This window comes from Polypterus senegalus, chromosome 5 (genome assembly GCF_016835505.1).
Source record: "Polypterus senegalus isolate Bchr_013 chromosome 5, ASM1683550v1, whole genome shotgun sequence".
In the NCBI taxonomy this organism is placed as follows: Eukaryota; Metazoa; Chordata; class Cladistia; order Polypteriformes; family Polypteridae; genus Polypterus; species Polypterus senegalus.
In genome coordinates, this window is record NC_053158.1 from 116353115 (window position 1) to 116374198 (window position 21084).

Here is a 21084-nt window from a genome sequence, read left to right on the forward strand (position 1 = left end):
GGGGTCAATATATTATCAACAATCAAGAAATAATAAATTCTTGAGTAACTAGGATATACCGGTGAGAAGAAATAGGGTCATTCCATGTGAAATCAACAAATGGGCCATGCACTTTTGACTTGAAAAATTAACAGGTGAACCCATGTCAGCTGGGAGACACTCTGTAATTTTTTTTTGATGTTAGATCAATACTTTCCAAGGTACAGCCACTTTACCGAGGAGAGGTGGGTATTCTTCGGCCTAATTTTTTCATTACATTTCACAAGTCCATTGCTCAACAACTAAATAACCGAGCAGGCTCAGACTTTGTACGCTGGTACATTTACTGGTATAGTATGTGACGAAATTAAAACATTTGACCCAGATGACCCTGCATACTTAAAGCAGCCCCTTGAAATTGACCAAAATGTAATTAGATTTTTTGGTTTAGCTGATTTTTTGGTTTAGGACGGCATGGTGGCGCAATGGGTAGCACTGCTGCCACGCAGTTAGGAGACCCGAGTTCACATCCTGGGTCCTCCCTGTGTGGACTTTCCATGTTTCCCCCATGTTTGCATGGATTTCCTCCGGGTACTTTGATTTCCTCCTCTAAAGACATGTGGGTTAGATGCATTGGCGATTCTAAATTGTCTCTAGTGTGTGTATGTTAATGTGCGCTCCCTGCGGTGGGCTGGCGCACTGCCCTGGGTCTGTTTCCTGTGTTGGCTGAGATTGGCTCCAGCGGACCCCCGTGACCCTGTAGTTAGGATACAGTGGGTTGGATAATGGATGGATGGATGTATTTAGGCCTCAGAAACACATATTTGTAACCAATACAGACTTTTGATTTTTTTTCCTTATTGAAATAACCATATCAGCTTTCTGAAAAAAACAATAAACAGAAAAGTCACTGTATCAGGTTTTGAACAGTGTACCTCTCAAATCCAGAAAATCATTTTGGATTTCATTTTATGAGCACCCTAATGGCATGTGGGCTTATGAAAATAATTTGGTAAATATTTTTCATTTATTCTGCATTCTCCCTTCTTTCTCAAAGCAAAGACTTTACCTGTCTTATGCAAATCTTTCATGTTTATTTTCCATCCCAAATATAGGCTGAATGCACCATTTGTCAATAGTGGTAATCACTGAATTTTCAATCAGTAAGGTATCAAAAATGTCACATTTTTTCATATCAAATAACGATGTTCTATCTCATGTTGCTGAACAGAGAATGCGATTCTCCATGGCCAAAAGAGTACCTAGTACTCGAGAATGCCACTTTTACATCCCTACAGAAGAAGACAAAGTCAGCTGGGTTTCTGGTGAAGACATGTCCGAATATTCACCACTGAAGCTGTAGCAGACATCTTCCCTTTCACGATCATATTCCTGATGGATCAGATTTGTCCCTTACATTAGACCAGTGTCCTATTGGAGGCTATGTTGGGTGCATGGATGATGAAAAATGTTGGATTGGTGTGATATATACAGTACAGGCCAAAAGTTTGGACACACCTCCTCATTCAATGTGTTTTCTTTATTTTCATGATCATTTACAGCACTCCATCACTCTCCTTCTTGGTCAAATAGCTCTTACACAGCCTGGAGGTGTGTTTGGGGTCATTGTCCTGTTGAAAAATAAATGACTGTCCAACTAAACTGACTTCTGCTCAACACAATTGCTGGTCCCAACCCCTTTGATAAAGAAAGAAATTCCATTAATAGCCCTGATAAGGCACACCTGTGAAGTCAAAACCATTTAAAGGTGACTACCTGTTGAAGCTCATCCAGAGAATGCCAAGAGTGTGCAAATCAGTAATCAGAGCAAAGGGTGGCTATTTTGAAGAATCTAAAATATAAAACATGTTTTCAGTTATTTCACCTTTTTTTGTTAAGTACATAACTCCACATGTGTTCATTCATAGTTTTGATGGGTTCAGTGAGAATCTACCAATGTAAATGGTCATGAAAATAAAGAAAACACATTGAATGAGGAGGTGTGTCCAAACTTTTGGCCTTTACTGTATATGACAAGAATGAAGAAGAATTGGACTTCCTGATATGTTTCATGCATCCAAACTATCCTACACAGTCTTTCCATTGGCCACGTAGAGGTTATATTTGTTGGGTGCCATTACAATGTGTCATTGCACTGCTTACTGCACCTGCAATGGTCAGTGGGAGGCAGTACCATCTTGATCTCAAAGACAAAGATGCCCTACACTCTGCACTTCAATTAAAACAGAAATGAAATGGGTCACATTCCTGCTGCTGCAGTACCAAGATGTTAACATTTCATTGTAAGTAGTGTATTTAATGATGAATCAAGCAGCTGTTATTCATGTTTTGTGCTTATTGTGCCTTTGGTGTTTAATTTTTTTCCATTAATCCTATACCCAAGTTAGTTATAAAGAACTTGATGATTATCATTACTGACAAATGGTTAATTTAACCTATGTTTAGAATGGAAAATAAAAATGAAAGCATCACATAAGAAAAATAAGACCCATTTCCTGAGAAAGAAGGGACCATGTAGGATACAGGAAAAATAATTAAACAAATGTCTGGAATTTCCCACAGTGATTAATTTGGTCTGTAAATTAGATCCAAAATAATTTTTTTCACATTTGAGAGGTCTGCTGGTCAAGCCTTGATGTACTTTCTTGTTTGCTGATAACCTTTTGAAAAGCCCTGTGTAGGTATCTAAACATGGAGAAAATTTCAGCAGGCTGTATCAGTTAGAAACCTGTTTTCTAAAAAGCATACTTCTTACTTTCAAACTTGAAAGCCAAAATATGGTAAAGCCAAACACGTAAAGTACTTTTTTTCCATTTGTGAAGGTCTTCTCTTACCAAGTGGTGTCATCTGAACCAAACATTTTGATTTTGTTATATACTATACCTATAAAGGTACCAGTATGCAAAATTTGAACCTACTAGGTGGTTTACTTCCTTAGATATGGTCTTGTGAAATTGATGAAAAAATAAAGCAGTATCAAATTTGACACCCCTCTCCCCTCACAAAATTGGCCGTATCTTGGAAAGCCTTGATCTTAACATCAAAATAATTGCGGGGTATCTCCTGGTTAACATGGGTACACCTGGTAGTTTTTTTCACAATTTTTTTAGATCAAAGTGCTTCGAATTTCTGGAAAATTGGTTGATTTGACAAGGAACAACCCAATTTGCCATTGAGTTTGAATTTAAAAATCTCCATGGGTCTGATAAGTTATGATCCATTACAAGCTGTGATTATTTTTGCAGTATTAGACGTTATTACCACTGTAGTTGAAGATCTATCCATGTCTGAATTTAAACCACACTCATTGTAATTTTATGAATAGATGCAAACACATTTTGCATGAAATCGCTGTCATCCACATTAGGTGCATAAATATTTATCAAAATTACCTTCAATTGAAATAAATTACCCATCACCATGACATATCACCCTTCAGGATCAGATGCTACATATAATACTACAAATGAGATTGTTTTGTGTATTAAGATACCCACACCTCTGGTTTTCTTTCTATAGCAGGAGTGAAAGATTTGGCCAATCTAATCTCTTTGGAACTGAAACTGGACCTTACTAATTAAGTGAGTCTCCTGTGAAAAATATTAACTTGGCGTTTAGACCTGTTAGGTGAGAAAATGCTTTTTTTCTCTTTAGATCGTGATTAAGACCCTTGACATTCCATCTCACAAAGCTCACTGTTTGGTCAGAGACACTCTGATTCTGAACTTTTGACATTTTGTAAATTTAAGTAAAAGTAGTATGTTGTTTAATACAATAACTTGAACCTTAATTTCCAAGTTGCCAAGTATTGTGGCTGCTGAGCATATTCTCATGTTGGCACTTATAGTTGTTGGGGTAGAAAGGATAAATAAGAAGTGACTTGCTCTCTCTTCCCACCACCCTAGCCCTCCTCCATTTTGCCTTCCAAAGTGAGGCTAGACCACACATTGCAAAGTCCTCTCACATGCCATGAGACAGAGCACGTCCAAAAAATAAAACAAATCCCTAGCAGTGTTGTAGTGATGATTAAAAGTGCAATATCTTGTGATAGTAAAGTCCAGAGGCAATAAACCTAGAGTATGATGTTAATAATCCCCTTAGAAACTGAGATAACTTTTGATACAGTTCAGATACAAGGTTATTTTGCACCATAGGCCAAGCTTATTAGTGCATTAACCGACTGTTCGGTAGCCAATCCATGAGACTGGGTTCCCCCTCTGCTTATGATCTACACCCTAGGCAAATGCCATATTCACTTTAATGGTGGCACCAGCCCTGGGCATTAAAGAATAAAAAAGTCTAATACAGTGAACCCTCATTTATCACGGTTAATCCATTCCAGACTCTACCGTGATAAATTAATTTTCGCGAAGTAGGATTCTTTATTTATAAATCGAATATTTTCGCAGTTAGAGTATAGAAAACCTGTTTACGACCTTCTAAATACGTTTTTTTAACATTATTAGAGCCCTCTAGACATGAAATAACACCCTTTAGTCACCATTACACTCGTATTACCCAATATATTAGACAAAATAAGAGAAAATAAGACATATTAGACGTTACAAATTTCATATTACTAGGCGCACTCGCCTCAATTTTTGTGCGCTCCATGTGTACATCAGGCATGTAAGTGTAGGGAATGAGAACATCAAAGTGCCCATTCATAACATCTCCCGAAAACCTAAGTTTTTTTTTATCCCCTCAAGTGCCTGTCCAAAGTCGTACAATGTCACCCCGAATCTGTACCGCTAAAGATGGAGTTTAATGCACTAAATAAGCTATAGATGAGAATAAGCAAGCACCATCTCCCCTGATATTTACTACGCGGTGAGGCATTTGTACTCCATCAACATTAATTATTTCCAGAGACATAATTTTGTCTATTTTTCCAGCGCATCGCGCACAAAAAGCAAGGGAACGATGAGAGCACCAGAACTCTGCTCACATCCCGTCGCTTCGTACCTCAAGCCGCAAGTAGTAAGTCTGTAATAAGCAGAATACCGCTACGCTTTTCACTCACGGGACAGAAGGACAATCCAGAACGCTTTTATATAGTAGATTATTGTACTGTACATTTAATTGCACACAACCACTAACCTATGAAGGCACGACCTCAGTAGGAGAGTCTTCAGAGGTGGTGCAGTATCTTCAGCGAAGAAGTACTAGGAGTAGGCAGTGGGTGTCTGGGTACGCGGCTGAAGAACATCTTGATAGGCAGTTGCTGGCGTTGTCTTTTCATATGCGTGCGGAGAGGCTTTTGTAGGGTATTGCCATCTTTAATCATATCCAAGAGTTTCACCTTCACCTGGATAGTGAGCATCTTCCTCCGGTGCTTAGTTTTATTGTCAGAAGGCTTAGAAAAAGCAGCACGTTTAGGAGCCATCGTAGGGCTTAGATAAAAATTCTCAGAAAGCGCATGCATAGTGACGTAAGCATGTATGAGAAAAAAATCGCAATAGAGTGAAGCCGCGAAAGTCGAAGCGGGATATAGCGAGGGATCACTGTAATACTGTAAATAAATAGTTACTTAGTGGTTACCAAAATATATGTATATTTAATAGAAGAAATTACATTATTGTAATTGAAAAGAAAAATAAAACTAACATTTTTTAAAAAGTTACCAGAAAGAAAATAGAATTTATAATTATGTTAAATATCACATTACAAATAGACCAAGTTGCAAGCAGAATCTTTTTTACATCATCAAGACACAATATGAGTCTTGATCATGTTTTAAATTATATTGGGATCTTTTTATCTCTTTTTCTGTTTCTTTAGGAGAATTGAAGATGTAGAATTGGTCATCAAAAATCATTTTTAATTTAGCAGAAAACAAGAGACTATATCTTATTTTGGCTTTGTGTAAGTGCTTTTGAATGCTACAGAATATGGCTCATTTAGCAGGGGAAGGGGAAGGGGAGGAATCTGTGAAAATACAGATGTGGTTATTTTCTAATGTAATTCCATTTTCTGTCTGAGAATTGTCATTAAATTTTCTTTAACCCGCAGTTTGTCAAAACAGACAATTAGGCTTCTTGGTTTTAAGGCATTCGATCCACATATGCGGTAAGCGGCTAAGATCTTGGTGTCCGATTTGAAGTTCTTTCCACTTATTTTGAGAATAGTTCTGCTATGAATTTCACTGGGTTTGGACTTTCACGGTTTTCAGGGAAACATTTGATTCTGATGTTGTTACTTTTATTTCTGTCTTCCAGCGCAGCTAGTTTATCACCAAGCACTTTGCATTTGGATTCATTTTTCCATCAATTTTTGCTAGAATTTCTTTAAAGTTTGAAGAAAAGTTATTAATTAAACATACCTCTTAGTTTTTTATATCCCGAAGCAGCTTGTCATTTCTCTTGTGTACTGTATGTCCTTCATTGTGTACTTCTTCTTGTCACTTTTTAAATCATTTATGTTATTCTTTATATCATTTACATTATACCCCCCAAGAGTACTATAATCATTACCTTCAGTTCAGACAGTTTGTTTCCATCTTCTTTATGTGGAGGCAGGGTTAGAAGACTGGTTGAAGTTGGCACTGTAGATTCACTGTTAGTATTGGGAGTGGTTGACAGCAGGGATAGAGAGGCCCATCACTGACTCATCACTAATTCTCCCACTTTCAATATAGGTGGGTAGCTGAAATTTTGCATGCTCATTCCTTGCAGTGTACTTACAAAAGTTAGGTATGTTTCATGTCCTATTGCAACACCCATGGGGGGGAAGCCCAAATTTCCCATGCTCATCCTTTACACTGTACTTACAAACGTTATATATGTTTCATTTCGCGCCGTGTCCTGTAACAAACTTTTGAAAGCAATACCTTCTTTTTGGCGGTTCTCACCATTATGCCATAAGGAAATTTTGGATCTGACCTCACCTTTTGGCTGTTTCATTCAAAAAAATGTAAAGATTAACAAATTGTAGCAATAACAAAACTAAATCCACAGTCCATAAGTCAAACATTGGAAATGAGAAGAAAGTTGGGCCCTAGACCAATGAAAATTTTACAAAAATCAGAATTCCAAAAATGAGCTAAATAACACAAGCGAAGTATTGAGGGCTCACCATTATATAAAGGTTGATGAAAAGATAATGACATAAAAAATTAATAAACAAAACAAAACTCATTAGCAAAGAAAAAAAATCATGAACGTATATAGAAGGAGTATATCACAATATATACAAAGAAGAATAAAACAGATAAATAAAAAGAATAGACATAAGAGCCATGGATTAAAATATGTTAATACCATGACAACTGAGAACTGATTTTGTGTCTGGCACACTGCACTTCAGCTGCATTCTTAAAAGAGAGCAGATCATTTTATGTGGGATCTGGATTCCTTAATTCCATTTTAATTAGGTTCTCCTGACCTCCCTATGCATATTGTTGACAGGGATAGTGAAAACTGTTCTAAAATATACTGTTATGACAAAACATGTTTTTTCTATCTTGTGCTATTAATAAATTGTCTTACCTTATTTTATCAAACTAGCGTGTTCCGATTACACTCTATAATATAATAATCCTTAAAAGCCTTGAAAATAAATCTGTATGGTAGTAACAATATTTAAGGGCCCATAATAAGTATGTTGAAAAATCTTTAGGGTTGGTGCTTTCCTCATCGAATAAGGTAATAATTAAAAGCAGATGTTTACTTGTTATAATATTAAAATAAAACCCTTTTTTATTTTTATAAAATAGAACATGGATCCTTATTCAGTATATCTGTTTAAATATCACTATTTTAAAAAATTCTACATTACTGCATTACTTTCAGGTGGAATTTATAGACGCCACCTTTTCTGTTCCTTTATTGACTTTTTCATTTCTTCCTCTGAATGTCATGATGTGTGTCAAGCTTTATCTGTGTTTTCCAGAGGGGATTATAATTAGCCGTGAAATTGTGATATTGGAGATTTATTCCCAAAAGAAACGGGAAGCATGTATTTAGCATCTTGCAAAATTGTGATTGCCAATATAATAATAATTATTTATTAATGTTTTCTACAGATGCATGGCACCATTCAATGCTGTTTACAATTCTTTAGTGTTAAGTTTGTATGAGTGAAATTGTTAATTGATGATTTTGCACTTCGTGATCTTTGTAGCTACTTTTGCCATTTATAGGCAACAGCTTTGAAATTCACACTCTAGCAATGCATGATTCAAATGTTTACTCTAAAATTGTTTTGTTTAAAACAAATTGCAGATGTGGTCAGCTACATGCAAATGGAATGAAAGCAATACTTCTAAGTTCATGCATCAGTGTTTAGTAAACAATAATACAATGCAAATGGTATCAAATCTTTTTTGCCAGAATTCTGAATAATCAGCCTCTCACTCTTTTAAATGTATATCTTGGCAATTTAATTTACCTTTATTATACTTTCTTCCAGAGGGCAGTCAAATCAAAAGTAGCACTCATATTGAGTTGACAACAAAAGCAAAAGACACCCATATGTTAACAATCTTATCTGCAGAGGAAGAAGATCTGGGAAGTTACAGATGTGTGGCTTCTAACTCTTGTGGTGAAGCCTCTACCTCTTGCACTCTTATTGTATCAGGTAAGCAGTGAATAGAACTAAATTGGTTGTTTTCTTTGTTTTTTAAAGAGGGTAGTAACACTGCTGTCTCATGGATCAAGCTGATCAGTAATATTAAGGGAGCTATGAAACATGGATATGCAACACTTTTTCAAACAAATACCTACACATGAGAATGCTCATTGTGACTGTATTCCTCTGTTAAATGCCACTAACAATAATACACCTTGCACATCATCTTTGATAAAGGAGACAGCAGTGACAGATGTTAAGTGAGGAGAATATCACAGAAGCTCAATATAGTGTTTTTAGAATGTTCTGCTGATCTTGGCGATAAAACTCAGGGTCCTAAACAACCATACCTTGTTAAATTTCCTAAAATTCCTTTTCAAATCCTTTGAGCCCCAGAAAATAGAGGGACCATGTATAAAAATGTTTGTTTTTTCTAAACAGCTCATAAAAGATATTTGTTAAACCCCTTGAATTAAAGCTGACAATATATACATCAATCACATCTTCATTGTATTGTTTCAAGTCCATTGTAGTGGTCTACAGAGCCAAATTATGAAAATTGTATCACTGTCCAAACACTTATGGACTTAACTGTATGTTGGGTCATGTAGTGTGCGTTCAGCAACACATTCATTGCTTCTCTCAAAGACTGAACCCTATCTTTGAAGAATGCCGTTGAACTAATCATTATTTTCTAAGCTATCTAAACATCCTGAATAAACCATACTCTGTTTTATATGACTCAACAAACCAACACAAATTTGCAGAGATGCAGCAAGCACTGAATTTGAAACAAAAGGAAATACTGCAGCCCAGTGACTCAAGGTGAGCATGTAAGTGGTGTAGTGTATTTGCAGTCCAAACACAGTATTCTGCCATTACCAGGCACCTAAAATTGTTTTGGGATGAAGGAGAAAAGTGGTGTATAAACACAAGTGGCGTTTTGGAGCATATGATCAAACTGTCTTTCATTTCATGTCTGATTGTGCTTGAATATCTAATGAAGGTCATGTGGTTCAGTAAAGACTTCAGTTTAAGAAAAATTCCTTTCAATGGCTTCATCCATAATGTAGAACCTCAAAACACACATTAAGAGGAAAAGAGATGGAAACTGGATTGACATTTGTGAAGAGGTCAAACAGTTTTATGGAAATCATAATGTTTCTTCACATATTGTTCAAATTTGTCCAAAAAGCAAAGGGCCTACATGGACCCAAGCTATAATGAACATTTTAACACCTACACTGGGACGACTCGAACTACAGGTGTCAACAAAATGAAAAATGACGTGTTTGTATTCAGTGATCAACTTGATGCTCTCAGTTCAGAAATTAATGGGAGTTTTCTGGTGAGTCAATGAAAATTGCAGGGGCTTGTGATTTCATAGTAAGGTGTGACAGAATTGGCACTAGTCCACTGTTGGAAAATCATGCAGTCTCACTCAAAATTAACCCTAACTTCACTGTTGCTGAAATGGAGCTTTTTCTCTGAGGTCATTCTAAAGATATACCAGCATGAAGTTAACAACATTTATTTCTATATCAAATTCAAAGTGCTTCTTACAAGGCAACAAAAACATAAGAAAATTAGATAAGGATGAAAATGAATAAATAACACACAAAAGTAACTCAATATACACTTACATAATTAGATATATAATTAATAGAAAAGTAGACACTTAACAGTAAAACATCCACACTGCTATAGACTTATATGCTATATACAGTTAGCTCTTAATCTCCCTGTTGAAAAAAAAATCCCAAAAATGGCACCTGCTGTAATTTGATGAATGTCATCTATTCCTATTCATATTCGACCGGATGCGACCATTCAGCTTGCCAAATAATTTTCATATTAGTATAACATTTACAGCATTCAAGCAATGCCTTCAGCAGAACACATCCATATTCCCAACAACAATCCCTGCAAGAGTCAAAGATGTTTTGCACCCCATTCTTCCTATCAACCAGAACACAGTATCAGTATAAGATCTGGATGCCTCATATCCTGCTTCACATGTGAACCCTACTGAACACTGACAGGGTGAAAATTGCTGTAGACATTAGAGTGCTTGCTCTGTCTTTCTTTGAGGCTCAAAGGTACTCTTGGTGCGCCTTATGTTATATTATGCAAGTCCTGCTGGAGTGCTGAGATGTTTGGAATGTGGAAGGCTATGGTGGGCCACAATTCAAAAGTCCCAGGATTAAGGCTGGATTAAGACCCATGCAGGCCCCTGGGTAAATGAGCTCCTTAGTAGAGAGTTGCTCATACTTTTAACAATGTAGTGCATGGTTATCAAGTTTTTTAATGGCCTCTTGCTGTCACAGGCTTCTGAGCAGCACTCAGGACACCCTTGTGGTTGATTCGCCCCTGCCAAGGCTTGAGCAGGTCTGTGGTTGTAGTGCTTCAGGATAACTGGGGCCCAGTTGTTGTGGGATTCTCAAATGCCGGAGTGTGGCACATTATGATTTTTAAGTTAGTACTACTTTGGTACACTAAGCCAATCAGTGTTTAACTGGTAGCTTTGTCCCATTTTGCTAGAAATCTCCGGGAACTTTCTCACCTTTTCTCCTGGTAGAGTCCAAGAAATACTGTCTCATGGACTTTATGCAGTAAAAACAAAAAGCAAAAATATATTATGCATAACATATACAAAAGAATAGCAAATAATGAAACATAATAATAATAGTAATATTAATAATAACAATAATAACTAGAAATAAAATACTTTGCATTTTGCTTAAGGCAGCTATGTATATGAGTGCAAAGTTTATATGCATACAGCAGATGAAAATGGTAATTGAACCTTGATTGAACTTCACTTCTGCATTTACCAGTGTTGCTTATGATTATTATGGCCAGCATATCTTTTACAATCTGCAACAAATTATTTAAGTTATTTATATAGTTTAGCCATATACTGCCTCTGCTAAATAATTTGCCTCCAGCAAGGCTGGATTGAGACACTACATTTTAGCGGGATTGTATGGGTTCTGGTGGCCCACTGGACATGGTTACCTAAGTTAAGGTGCCTGTACATAAATAGATCTGATCCAACTGCTTGGTTTGCAAAATATACTTGGGCTTTATCTGTCCAGATTTCTCTGAGTCAGATCCTAATCAGTTGATCCAAATGTGTCTGTCATGCCTAAATTATGCAATTTCCATAGCATTTGACCTGAATCCCCTAGGAAATATTGTACAGTTCTGGTTCAAGTCACTCTGGGCAGATGTGGCCACTGTTGTGTTTCCTTGTTGGATATTTTATTAATATGCCTATTGGCAAAGATGACAGCCATATGCAAAAAGGATCTGTTTTAGATAACTCTTACTCTTTTATTTTTTTTTTCCAGCATCCATATACATATGAACTTTCCCATTTCTTATAAATCTCACGATATCAAGCATTGTAAACATTACTCCCACCGTTTTCCAAAATAAGTGACTTCTATTAATAGTACCGGTAACACATCATAACGAGCTGCATGGCATTGACACAAAAGTATATAACTGGAATATTCTCATTATGCTATAAAAACTGATAGTGGAGGTATCAAAATATAATACCAATGATCCTTACAGAAGGTGTCCTATATACTAAACATATAGATTTTTTAGAAGTAATAAATGGGTATCTGACGAAGAAAAGAATTTAAGACAGTAACATTTCTTGTCATAGCATACTTGATTGCGATTGTAGACAGAAAATGGAACCAGATCAGTAAGCTAATTACAAGGACAAGCTCAGTTATGGGATACACTGTCGACCCCTGGAGGTAGTAGCAAAGGAGAGAATTAAAACAAAACTGACTGCCATTATGAATAATGCTGCACATCCTCTCCCTGTCACACTGACACTGAGTACTTTCAGCCAAAGAATTACTCAACAAAAGTGTGTCAAGAAGAGTTATTGGGGCTCCTTTATACCAACAGCAATGCATCTGTATAATGCCTCACTGTGATTGTGACAGCCAAGTCAGAACTTTTCTTTCTTTTTAATTTAATTGCTTTATAGTCATCCAGTGTATGTTCAGACCAAAGTATGTGTGTGTATTTATTTTTTTATTTACTTATTTACCTATTTATGTACAGTATTTATTTATATAAAGAGCTTTTGTAAAGCCACATTTCCCAGAGGGGACAAGGGTATGTACCGTGTTAGCCATTATGAATGTAGTGAGAAGTCAAGCAAAATGACTTGCCTGAAATGGGGGCCTGAGTTGCCTCGAAAACTTGCATATTGTAATCTTTTTAGTTAGCCAATAAAAAGTGTCATTTTGCTTGACTTCTACCTAGGGGACATTTCATTGCATGCATTTCTGAAGGGGCTGAAATTGGCTGATTTTCATTTGTCTCAGTTGTTCATAATTGATTTGCATATTTTCTACAACAGGGTTTTCTTTTGTCTGCAAGAGTTAACACCAATTACATCAGTAGATATGACCTTGTGTACTGCAGATGCAGTATAATCTGTCAGCACTTGCATGCTTAAGATCATTGGCTGGTTTCCAAAGGCCTTTACATTGTTGATACTGGACCACAGAGCCACTAGGGTTGTAACAGTCTGTCATAATGCTCTTTTTGATTCCCCTGACATTCTTTTTGTCAAGCCTGTAGCAGGTTGTAGTTTGGTGCTTGTGATTGCAGCTGACTATTTGTACTGGGAATGATAGATTTCAGCCTAAAGCTCATCAACTGCTGAGCAGATGATTTAAAGTTGTCAGCTGAAGCATTCCAATCCTCAAGCAAACATATATGGATCTCGTTCCACCTGTGCTTTAGTCATGAGATTTTTGGTAGTCTAGACTCTCCTTTCAGCCAATGCATTACTCTGTTCAATTTCTTTCAAACTATAGCAAGGCCCATTATCACTAATGGCAGTCTCTGCAATGCCATGCCTCGCAGGTATATGCCCTACCTTTCACCAACCAGGAGGTGCGCCAGTACCCACAAGCATTTGTCCGGGAGGGGGACAAGCAGAGGACTAGCCCTTCAACCCTGGATCTGGGACCGCTGAAGGTAGCCAGGGATTGGCAGATGCAAGCTGACTTGGATCAGAGGCTTATCTTCCCTACAGAGATCATAACAACTACTCTGCGACCAGACCTTGTCCTTTGGTCTAACTGCGGAAAACTCGAGCTGACGGTACCGTGGGAGGATGCCATTGAGGAAGCCTTTGAACGTAAGAAGCTGCGGTATGCCATCTTAGCAGCTGAGGCAGAGGACAGAGGCTGGAAGATCAAGGTGGGGTGAAGGGACTTTGTGGCCAGTACAACAGCGAAGCTCCTTAGAGAGGTTGGAGTCAGGGGACAGGCCCATCGACAGGCTATCAGAGAATTGGCTAACACTGCTGAGTGGACCAGTCACTGGCTATGGCTGAAGAGGGATGATATCACTTGGGTAGCTAAGGCGATCAGCTAAGCGCGAGACACACGCCCAGGCTTGATCAACTTGTGGTGGGCCTGCCTCAGCAGAGGGTGTCTTATGATAAATGGCCAAAACACCCTATGAAGTTGAGGCACACAACTGATGATGTGTTCTGCTGGTAAAGCCTCTTGGCTGCCATCCCTCAAGATTTCCCCCAATTAGAAGCGATGCAAATATCAGGGATTACAACATCTAGTCCTTTCATTGAATCTTTGCTGACTCATCCTGGGCCAGAAAAGTAATTCTCTCTCCATGCTTGCATTTTTCTGTGCTCATTTGGCCTGTGTGTATTTGCTGAAGCATCTCCTTTCATAGAGCATGGGGAAAATTATTTTCTCTCCCTTTAACAATATGCCATCTGCCTGGTATATTTTATCTCTAATTCCAAAATTCTGAAATTACATTTGGGCACTTTTTCCTAAACTTTGGCCAACCTTTTTGGATTGTTCTGACCAGTACATGTAGCTTAGGATCTTTTTTTGTTGCCGCCTTGATTTCTGCAAGCTTCAGGCCACTTATTGGTATAATGAAAATTATGCAATGGATTTATTCATCCATGCCTTCACTCTGTGAATTGTCAGGAAGTGGTATCCATGACAGAGTGTCTGAAATGGGGATTTCCTTTCCAGGTTTCTGGACAATGGTAATGTCATACCTCTGTAGCTGCAGTATCATTCTATGCAGTCTTGGTGGTGCAGCTGACAAGGGCTTATGGTTAGCTTCCACTATGGCCATTTATTTATTCATGGAATCTTTTGCAGCCGAATAGAACTGCTTATAGCCCTTTCTCAATCTGCGCATAATTTTGTTCAATGGGTTTTAGTTAGGGCAGTGGCCTATCTTCTTCGAGGACCTAGCACCTAAACCTGTGATGCAAGTAAGAGCTCTTTGCTTGAATCATAATATGTGAGAATGAGACCTGGTTCCTCTGTAATCAGCCCTTTCACCTGCTCAAGTGCCTTGTCATGCTCTGCATCCCAGACAAATTCACTGTTCTGCTTTAACAACTGTCTCAATGGGGCATTTGCTTCTGAAAGTTGAGGTGGTATGTTGTTTCCTCAATTGGGATATGCTCGAACATTTGGTGAATACATTTCTTGTTTATATGTTCACCTGTGTCCCTGTATCCATCTTGAATTTTATTTTCTGCCATATTCCTACTTCAATTACAACAAAGATTTGTCTGTAGCCTAAGTTTGTGCATTCTTTTGTGATATTGTCAATGTAAAGTTCATCATATAAATTGGGTTCTCTGCTTTCCAGCACCATATGCACTGGTTTGGCCCTGAATCTAGTCTGAGACAAGTGCTGTGTTCTACATACAAGAGTGATTTCATTTCTTCCTTTTACTGCATTTTTTTCCCTTTGCGTGATATTCATCTGTGGCTTTGTGATCTTTTCCACATCGCCCACATGACTTGTTTCCTTTGATTGCCTCTCTATCTTTTTTTCCAGAGTGGGCTGCATTGCACTGTGCCAATTTTGAACGTAGAACATTAAAACAATCTAGACGAGAACAGGCCATTAGGTCCTATCCACTTATTTCTTCCAAAAAGACAACAAGTCGAGTTTTGAAAATCCCTAAACTCTTACTGTCTACCACACTACTTGGTAGCTTATTCCAAGTGTCTATCCTTCTTTGTGTAAAGAAAAACGTCCTAATGTTTACCCTTAACAAGTTTCCAACTGTGTCCACATGTTCTTGATGAACTCATTTTAAAATTACAGTCTCAATCCACTGTACTAATTCCCTTCATAATTTTAAACACTTCAATCATGTCACATCTTAATCTTCTTTTGCTTAAACTGTAAAGACTCAGCTCTTTTAATCTTTCCTCATTATTCAATCCCTGTAGCCCTGGAATCAGCCTAGTCGCTCTTCTCTGGACCTTTTCTAGTGCTGCTATGTCCTTTTTGTAGCATAGAGACCAAAACTGTACACAGTACTCCAGGTGAGGCCTCACCAGTGCATTATAAAGCTTGAGCATAACCTCCTTGGACTTGTGCTATATAACATTCTGTTTGCCTTCTTAATGGCTTCTGAACACTGTCTGGAAGTAAATAGCTTTGAGTCCACTATGACTCCCAAATCCTTCTCATAAGATGTACTCTCGATTTTCCAACCACCCATTGTGTATGCGAACCTAACATTTTTACTTCCTATGTGTAATACTTTACATTTACTGACATTAAATTCCATCTGCCACAAATCTACCCAAGCCTGTATGCTATCCAAGTCCTTCTGTAATGATATATCCATCCATCCATCCATTATCCAACCCACTATATCCTAACTACAGGGTCACGGGGGTCTGCTGGAGCCAATCCCAGCCAACACAGGGCGCAAGGCAGGAAACAAACCCTGGGCAGGGTGCTATAATGATATAACATATTCCAAATTATCTGCTAATGGACCTGTCTTGTTATCATATGCAAACTTAACTAGGTTGTTACTTATATTCCTGTCTAAATCATCTATATATATTAATAACTAGCAAAATACCCGCGTTTCACAACGGAGAAGTCATGTGTTAAAGAAGTTATGAAAAAGAAAAGGAAACATTTTAAAAATAATGTAACATGATTGTCAATGTTTTGTTTTGTGACTGTTATAAGTGTTGCTGTCATCAAGGATTTGATTATCATTATTTCTTTCAATCAGGTTCGTATTTGGAGGATGTGTTGCGTTTAAGTTACATTCTGTGTTTGTCAACCGTTGTAAAGATAACAGGTTTCATTCATCAAAGTGTTGACTACCCAAATCGGTACTCGTGAATCTAAGATGTTTAACAGGCATTCCCTGTATTAAGTTGTGGATTTGCCTGCGAATATTTAGCGGCAGCGTGTCTATGAACTTAATTTAAACTTAAGCTTTACACCTTGCTTTCCTATTGATATGTCTACAAAGGCTTGTTCAGCTTCAGAGGGTTGTTCCTTTCTTACTGCATCAATAAATAGCTCGTCTTGCTCTTTATCTGAGACATCACACACTGCATGCACAAGTTTACCTTTCCCAGTCCTGCAAACTTTAGCGAAGTGGTTCAATTTACCACATTTTTTACACTGTCTTCCTTTAGCTGGACGTTGACTTTTTCCACCATGTGCTTTGTTTCCGCAGTAGCTGCACTTATGAATATGCTTGTATGCGTCACTCGCTTCATATTCTTTTGCTGCATTCTCAATTGTGTATTGCGTTTTTTGTTCAGCGCTCTTTGGACCTCTTGCTTGTTGTCTGCATACTGCATTTACAGTCAGTTCACGTGAGCCGCTAAGAGTATATGCATCGAAGGTTCTAAGCTGTGCTTGTGCTATCTCGTGCCATCTTGCAATGTCCACGGCTTTATTTAATGTTAGCTCAGACCCGGCACTTAAAAGTTTCTGTCGCACTTTCGCTGAGTTTGTGCCAAACACTATTCTATCCCTGACCATCTCATCTTTGTTTGCATAAGCACAGTCCTTCACCAGCAATTTTAACTCCATTACAAAGTGATCAAAAGTCTCGTTTATACCCTGCGTCTTTTCATTAAACTTGTATCTCGTGAATATCGTATTCGTCTTAGGCATGACAAACGCCTCAAAACGGTCATAGTAAGTTTTCAGTACCTTGGTTTCCTCCTGGGTGAGAATCCATGTGTTAAAAATGATCTCTTCCTTTTCCCCAGTCCACAGAAGCAATTAGCTGCATTTCTCACTGTCGTCTTTGCCTTTTAGTGGGCCAGAAAACATCAGCTCCATGTGCTGTTGGAACTTTTTCCATTCTTCTGGCAGGTTAAGAGAATCCCAGTCAATTCATGGCGAGGGAACTCCAACAAAATCCATGACTGTCCTCTATTCTGACACCATGTCTTGTTTTCACAAATTGTGAAAAATGAAGTGATGGCAAGACTTTCTTTCAAAGTACGCAGGGGAACTTTATTTATTACAGCTCTTACATTCACGGCATCCATGCTCTAAATTAACTTCCATAATAGTAACCTTGAGGTCCCTTTTTCTGGTGCCTTCCTGATGACATAGGTGCCTAAACCATGCCTGATAATAATACATTTCAATGACATAAATATTACAGTGATCATCTCGATAGACATCTCACCACCCAAATCACTACTCTTGAATCTAAAATGTTTAACAAGCATTCCCGGTATTAACTTTTTGATTTGCCTGCGAATATTTAGCGGCAGCGTGTCTATTGGATTGCTGCTGTCAGACGGCCTTATATGGGTAGGCACTCAATTACGTGGAAGGCGTGGGTATGGGGGACGCAATATAGGCAGGCAGCCAACTACGTGGGAGGCGTGGTAATGGGGGATGCAACTCCGAGCTGCAGGCTATAGCCGTATATATGTACGTAAGTAGGATTCAGTTATGAACGTTACGCATAGAATTTCGAAATGAAACCTGCTTAACTTTTGTAAGTAAGCTGTAAGGAATGAGCCTGCCAAATTTCAGCCTTCTACCTACACGGGAAGTTGGAGAATTAGTGATGAGTGAGTGAGTGAGTGAGTCAGTCAGTCAGTGAGGGCTTTGCCTTTTATTAGTATAGATAGCAGCGAACCTAGAACTGACCTCTGTGGAACACCACTCTTAACATCAGCCAATTCTGATAAGGTTCCTTGCACCATCACCCTCTGCTTCCTGTGTCTAAACCAATTCTGCACCCATCTAAAAACATCACCCTGAACTCCCAATTCTTTTAGTTTGATTCCCAACCTCTCATGCAGCACCTTATCAAATGCTTTCTAAAAATCAAGACAAATAATATCATATGCTCCACTTTGATCGTATCCTTTTTGTAGCCTCCTCATAGAATTCAAGCATGTTAGTAAAACACGACCTCTGCTTTCTGAACCCATGCTGACTATTCAGAATAACTCCTGTCCTTGCCAGGTGTTGCTCATCTTATCCATAATAATTCCTTCCATTAATTTTCCCGCGATGCATATTAAGCTTACTGTCCTATAGTTGCTTGGATCTGCCCTGTCACCTTTTTTTTATAATGGGAAGATATTTGACATTTTCCAGTCCTTCAGAATCTCTCCAGTGCGCAGTGACTTCCTAAAAATATGTGTCAAGGGTTTATATATGTACTCTCCAGCCTTCTTAAGAACTCAAAGGTAAATATTATCTGGTCCTGGGGCCTCATGTATAAATGGTGCGTACGCACAGAAATGTTGTGTAAGAACATTTCCATGTTCAAATCACGATGTATAAAACCTAAACTTGGCATAAAGCCACACATATTTCCATGGTACCTCACACTGTATGCTTCACTGGGACTGGCGTGAAGAATAGAATAATTAAACATATACTACGAAGATATTTCAATGTTCCTTAAAAGTTTTGAAGATTCTGCGCTCTAAGCTTACAGATGGCTTAACGTCTATTACAGAGCTGATTGTGTGGCGATTGGTTATTTGGAGAAAGAAAAAAAAGGTTAGTACGGAGCTTAGTACGTTTGAAAGAGACAGTAATGCAGGGGAGGCCACGCCAATATATATTGAATATAAAACAGAAAGAGAAAATAACGACACAGCTAAAAACGCAGCAGCAAATTTCGACAAAAGTTAAACGCTTGTGTCATGAGCACGAGGCGGCTATGCAGTGTCCGCAACGGACATGGCCATCCGCCGTGCATAAGATACCATATTGACATTGGTGTGCGAAGGGGCCACCGATTGTTTCTCTGCCCAGGGCCGCCACAAGCCTAGAGCCACCCCTGATTACTGCTGCAATAAATCATTTAATCGAAGGTGGCAGACAATCAAGTCTGCGCCACTGTGAAACCCATGTTTAATAACATGATTTAACTCTTATCATCATGAAAATAATATTACGTATACATCTCAGTATTTTAGTTATTCAGAGAGCTGTAATATCACGAATGTAATGGATTCTGTGTCCTGTCGGAGGAAGAGAGCTGGTTTAAGAAGCACGTAGTGATTCACACACATAGACCACATAGAAGAACACATACAAAACAAAGCATTTAACGTGCTACTTTAATTACAATGTGATTTGAGAAACTGGTTAATTAAACGATTTTAAGATGAAGTTTATGATGTTCTACTTTAATGACAAAATAAACTACGTGATTAAAGTGGAAATTTCAAGATTGAAGTTGACATTTCGTGCTTTTTCCCCACTGTGTGCCTTTTTTTTTCTCTGTACCCTAATAAGCTTTCATATGACAATAAGATGGTGGGCTATGACTCGCCTTTTCACGGCGATTTTGATATCTGACAACTTCTTTTTTATTTCGGGCACTGTGCAACTTTGTTAACTTGCGCTTTCAAGTTTCTCCAACACGCTATCACTCGATCAACTTCCTTTTGTTGATTATACCACGGTTTAAATCAACAAATAGTATGTTTTTCCTTTGCCTCCACTTCGTATTCACTGAAATTCTTATATTTTCCCCCGTGCTTTTCCCATTGTCTTTTCACAGAAGGCTGAGCTTAAGGGCTATTTATATTGATTTGCATATTCAAAGAGGCGTAATTCTGGGAGGAGTTGGGGCGGGACAGCACGTGTGTGCATCTGGATTTTTCTGTGCGTAAGCACATTTCAGCTTTTGTGTCTACATCATGTTATAGTGCGAATTCTACACACGGTGTTATGCATGAGGCCCCTGGTGATTTGTTTGATTTCAGTGAACTTAGAGCATGTACAGAGTGGCTGCAACTGGCCTGTAAAACAAGATGCTTCAAAATGTATCTTTTTTTGTCTTATTTTATACTTAATTACTGACGTTTTTGCTTTTATTGTTTCTAGATCTTCCCACCAGTCTATCTTGTCCTGAAGTCATCCAGGTAGATGAAGATGGAGTTATGCTCATGTGGAAGCCTATTGAATCAAGTGAATCTATTACATACAACATACAATACCGAGTAGAAGGTAATCAATTAAGTGAACCTGCCATAAAAAGCATGCATAGTGATTGAACACAACTCAACATGCTGTTACAACATTAAAGGCAATATAATATTTCCTCTAAGGTGAGACATTGATGCAATGATTAGTGCTGCTGCCTAACAGCCCCAAAGTCCTAAAACCTCAGCCCTGTCATTATCCGTGTGAAGATGCATACTCATT

General features: G+C 38.1%; 1 protein-coding gene across 1 annotated transcript in view; it reads left to right on the forward strand.

The window, feature by feature from the left end:
• The window catches only part of LOC120529892 (obscurin-like), a 177068-nt gene that overhangs the window by 106727 nt on the left and 49257 nt on the right, over positions 1–21084 (forward strand). The window contains exons 15-16 of the mRNA XM_039754109.1: positions 8410–8577; positions 20764–20886. Coding sequence (XP_039610043.1) covers positions 8410–8577; positions 20764–20886 — 291 coding nt within the window. The remainder of the gene's footprint in view (positions 1–8409; positions 8578–20763; positions 20887–21084) is intronic.